The sequence below is a fragment of the Hippocampus comes genome, unplaced genomic scaffold (assembly GCF_001891065.2).
Source record: "Hippocampus comes isolate QL1 unplaced genomic scaffold, H_comes_QL1_v1.1 scaffold194, whole genome shotgun sequence".
Taxonomy (NCBI): domain Eukaryota; kingdom Metazoa; phylum Chordata; class Actinopteri; order Syngnathiformes; family Syngnathidae; genus Hippocampus; species Hippocampus comes.
In genome coordinates, this window is record NW_017805828.1 from 170,591 (window position 1) to 175,278 (window position 4,688).

Here is a 4,688-nt window from a genome sequence, read left to right on the forward strand (position 1 = left end):
CCCTACAATAGAAAAAACATTTTTGTTAATGAAATAAAATGCTTTAAATTAAATCATAATTTGTTGTTGTCAATTAATATCATACATGACCATAGGGGGTGGATTTGAAATGTATTTCTGTATTGCTGTATATCAGCAGTATATCACTTTCAAAAGTGGGGCATGTCCATCAATCTCACGGTTAGTACCTGTTCGACCAGCTTGGCCGGTAAATCGAAAGACTCTCGGCATTGGCATGCTGCTCTATTTCTTTACCCCACTTTCACAGAGCATGTCAACTGGCGGCACATGCCTCAGCTGACGTTCGGCGGTGTCGGAGGTCATGCGGGCTCGGGTCCTGGTTCGAGGACTTCCCTGGAAGGGGTCCTGGACCGGGCCAGTCTCGGGGTGTGCGAGGGAGGAGAACCTGTCCAGAAGTGTTCGAAAAAGGCGCACAGGTGAGTTTGTGTCACTCAACTTCTTTGGCGTAGAAAGATGGCAACTGCGGACGTCTTAACAGACAACTCTGATGAGAAGAACATTCCATTTGAAGTACAAGGTATTATGAACAGCTATCGGATTATTTGCATTTATCAATGAACAATTAGGTTGTGGTAATATAGTGAGTGTTTCAGTTTAAAGTGCCTATCCTCTATCAACAAATGATTGGTTTGTAATAAATACGTTGAAAAGATTTCTGAACGTGTCGGTTTCCTTGCCAAATAGTGGTCCCCTGATTATTTGTTTTGCTAGGAGTTATGAATGGTATGCAGTTCTTATCGCTTGCCAAATAGTGAGTCACCGTTTATCTCTGTCCATTTGCTCATTGTAAATGGAATGAGGTGGCTAGGAGTTGCAAAATAGTGAACTCCTTTTAGCGAGCTTCTTTTTTGTCAAAAACAAAAGAATTACAGGCTGAACATTTGACAATTTTACAGCACTTTGTCCTGTAGTATTTCACTTTACAACAGGGGGGAAACATTTGCCGTTTTTTATTTTTTTTATATGGGGGAGGTGGGGTTGAATGTCATTATCTTTGTCTTATTTTGTTTGTTGTTAATGTGTGTTTAAACAAAACATGAGCATAAAATCTACCGAATATTGCCAATTTTATGAGAGCTAATATCCATCCGATTCAATCCGTCAAGTCCTAATCTCTTCTGTCTTGCTTTGCCCCTTTCAACGTTATAAATTGTATTTGGTACCTTGCACTTGCCAAATTCCGAGCCCTACATGCTGCTGAAAACAGTGGTAATCATAATTTAATGAACTGTTTATCTCATTATTATTAACCCATTGATAACGCTGTGATAAAGTACCCTTTCTGTCCATTTTGCCACCCATTACAGTATATACCATGTTTAATTTGATGTTTTACGTGTGTGCAGCTCAAAGCAACCGTCACATGATCTTCAGACACCGCTGACCTCATCAAACACACAAATGTGGAGGAAGACAAGGTGGAAGATCTCATCCTGCAGAGGATGCTGCGCGTTCCTGCCAGCAGCTGCATTGTGGTCTGTTTGCCACATGGGGGCGCCACTGTCCTTAGCAGATGTGTGTTCGCGAGCGGCACTGCTGTGCCTGTTGTGGGGAACTCTGGGGGGCTGCGTCTATGTGCTGCTGCGCTACTTGCGGTTGACCTCAAGACAGGAACCCGCTCCTGTGTTACGAGAGGAAGTTGTCATTCAAAGCAAGATGAAGGCTATTGAGCGGTGAGGAAGTATTTTTTTTTATTATTATTTATATATACAGCACAATGTTCTAGATGCAGTCCTGCTTTAAAGAGTGAAAATCTGTGAATAGACGACACTCCTTAAATGGGTTTGTAATTGCCTACAGGTGCCACAAGATGGTGGAAAAGCTCTAAATGAAACACTTTCACTCAACAATATTACTGCAGCTTACTGAGTCACTAAGTTGCGAAACACTTCTTAGTGTCGTGTGATTGAGTGTTGTGTATCGCCCCCTGTTGGTCAAGGAATGCGTTACTGTTACTGCTTTGGCCAGAGCACAAAAAAGCGAATAGGTTCACTCCCACAAAGATATAATCTACCTTTTGTTGTAGTGAATATGCTGGGATTCCCGATACCAAATGTTGTGACTTGATGTCTTCAGGTCAACAAGTTCAAGTGTCCCTAGTCCTCTGGGTCTTGCCTTGGCCGACAGCCTGCTAGTGAGCATCCTCCAGGAGCCCCTGGCAGACCCGAGTGCCCTTCATGTGCAGGGTCTCCTTTCCACACTGGAGGTGAGTCTTTATTTTCTCAGGTGACATGTCAGGGCCTCATTCATTCTCCTCGTTGCAGTCCGTGTCTCACACACTTGATAAAGTTCACCCGGGGTCGCAGTCCATGGAGCAGGACTGCTTGCTGACTGAAAAAGTGACGTTCGTTCGAAGCTACCTGCGGAAAAGGTAAGTGCAGACTTCCTTCACGGATATGGAAAGTATGGAATTAGATGTGATAAAATGCCATGGGTGCTCCTCAGTCAAGAAGCTTCTCTCCATGTGTAGGAGCAGCTCGCTGAGGAGGTTGCTCCGGGTCCAGGCTGAGTTTGAGGCCGCTGTAAAGGAGCTGGAGGAGGGCGTGGACCTCCGCTGGGGCAGACTGGAGGAGCTCCACACTGGAGTCACGCTCACGAGAGAGGGCGATCAAGACCGGGCAGACTTGGCCTCGGCTCACCAGAACGCCGAGGTAATGCATGTGTATGTGCCCTGTGACTGACTGGAAACCAGTTCAGGATGTCGTCTGGATGACTCGAGTTTTCGAGACTTTTTCGTGTGTCCTGTTATGATTGGAATAGGGTGACATCCAGCTAATGAAGCCTAACCTTGACATTTCATGTATCTGCAAAGACCTTATTTGCAGTCTTGAGCCACCACAGGAAGCAACTAGACGACTGCCAAACTCTCCTGAAAGACAACACACAGCTCCTTCAGGTAAACGTCATCTCCTCAGCCCTGAGGAACTCCGCCTCTGCTCACCTTTTCCACCTCAGTCTCGGCTTGTCTTCTAGGAGTTGATGTGGAGTCACAGCCATGCAGGCAACACACTCAGAGGCTGCAATAGTGAGTCAGTGTGGCCGGAATTGCTGCTTCAGTCCAACATGGAGCGGGTAGAAAAATGGAGCAAACGAAATGTTTATCTATCTATGCCAGCTGTTGCGCTTCATTCTTTACTGAGAAAGGGTCTTCGTGTGTCACAGTTTGACAAGGTGCAGGAGAGTTTTCTGTCCCTGGAACAGCAGACCGCCACCTTCCAGGCCCACCTAGAGGGACTAGCCAGAGATAAGGAAGCGGAACACGCCAGCGGAGCCTCCTCGCCGGACCTCAACGGCGGACTCTCCAGTGAAGTTTCCTCGGAGCATCCCGATTCAGACGGCGAGTCGGACGGTCGCCTCTCCTTGTGTGAGAGGTCGGCGCAGCAGTTGTCATCCACTTTTGAACGCTTGCGTAAATCTGGAAGAAAGAAGAAAGAAGTGATTGGACGTTAGAAAGAACGGTGTGAAATATATGAAAAACAAAACAAACAAACAAAAACGCATGTTGGCCTCACTGAAGATTTGTCAATAGCCGTCAATGTGAATATGAATGGTGTGACACAAGGGAGCGCCCTGCTGCCAGTTATCAGCATGCAGCTGTGCGTCACAGTATTATTCTGCCGTGCCATAAAAACTCTGATTTCCAATCTGTTACCCACTGTACTGTACTTCTCTGTACAAACTGAGCATGCCGATGGGAGGAGAAGTGAGAGACATTTGGAACCAAATATGTTGTTAGGAGCTACAAGCAGTGATGCATGTACTTCCTTTTTCATGGCAAATTTTCAAAATGATTTGTGCATTCAACTTTTATTCAACGTTGGATAAAAAGGCTTTGCGATTTGGTGTGACATCTGTTTCGGATTTCTGCTTAGGATTGGGCTTCATTTTGGTGAATTATTTTGTAGGAATTTGTTCAAGTCGGAACTGCTCAATTCACCTAATGTGGCTGCTTGAAACCATTAGTAGACATGTTTAATTTCAGGCATGGTTCCTTGGGATGTTTTTGTGCGTCCTTTTGTAACATGCATTATGTAATTTCGTATTGATTAGAACTGATGTTGGGGGCAATTTTTTCCTCCTAACTTCCTGACAAAAAGAATGAGGTCTGGAATTTGTCCAAAGTGGCTGCTTCAAACCAAAATGGCTGACTTCCTTTTTGATTTTAACCATGGGTCCTTGAGACCGTTATGCGTCCTTTTATGATAGACACATCCATTCAATTTCATGAAAAATGGTGAAACAGGTTGTAAGGGGTAGATTATTTTTTCCTCACATCTTTAAATAGTACAAGGCCTGGAATTTTCCCAAAACGGTTCCTTCAAATTAAAATGGCTGACTTTCTTTTCAGGTTCAGGTCCTGAAGAGGTTTTTTTTTTTTTGTGGACCCTTTAATGTAACACGTGTCCACCCAATTTCATGATGATCAGTGAAACTGTTGTCAGAGGTTGATTTTCTTTCTAACTTTATTACAAGCATAATGCCTGGAATTGCCCCGAAATGGTTTCTTCAAACCAAAATGGCCGACTTCCTGTTCATTTCAGGCACGTGTCCTTGAGACTTGTTTGTACGTCCGGTTATGATAGACATGTCCACCAAATTACATGTCAACGCCGGAAGTGTTTTTATTATTATAAACGGTGCAGCCCTCTTGACCTGAACGTCTTTGA

General features: G+C 44.5%; 1 protein-coding gene across 3 annotated transcripts; it reads left to right on the forward strand.

The window, feature by feature from the left end:
- Positions 1–238: 238 nt before the first annotated feature.
- Positions 239–3,741, forward strand: LOC109526210 (uncharacterized). Of its 3 annotated transcripts, none has more exons than XM_019887356.1 (8): positions 239–437; positions 1,368–1,694; positions 2,098–2,227; positions 2,286–2,392; positions 2,492–2,672; positions 2,834–2,917; positions 2,995–3,046; positions 3,184–3,276. In XM_019887356.1, the coding sequence occupies exons 1-8, from the start codon at positions 289–291 to the stop codon at positions 3,186–3,188; spliced, it is 1,035 nt and encodes a 344-aa protein (XP_019742915.1). In that variant the 5' UTR covers positions 239–288; the 3' UTR covers positions 3,189–3,276. The 3 variants fall into 3 exon arrangements, with proteins under 3 accessions (XP_019742915.1, XP_019742914.1, XP_019742913.1); XM_019887355.1 differs by having other exon boundaries at positions 240–437; positions 1,368–1,496; positions 2,995–3,093; positions 3,184–3,741; XM_019887354.1 differs by having other exon boundaries at positions 241–437; positions 2,995–3,093; positions 3,184–3,741.
- The last annotated feature ends 947 nt before the right edge of the window (positions 3,742–4,688 follow it).

Coding starts and splice junctions, on each gene's coding strand:
- LOC109526210 (XM_019887354.1), top strand. CDS start 289: ATGCCTCAGCTGACGTTCGGCGGTGTCGGAGGTCATGCGGGCTCGGGT. Junction 1,695..2,097: donor AAGATGAAGGCTATTGAGCG/GTGAGGAAGTAT, acceptor TGATGTCTTCAG/GTCAACAAGTTCAAGTGTCC. Junction 2,673..2,833: donor CGGCTCACCAGAACGCCGAG/GTAATGCATGTG, acceptor GTATCTGCAAAG/ACCTTATTTGCAGTCTTGAG.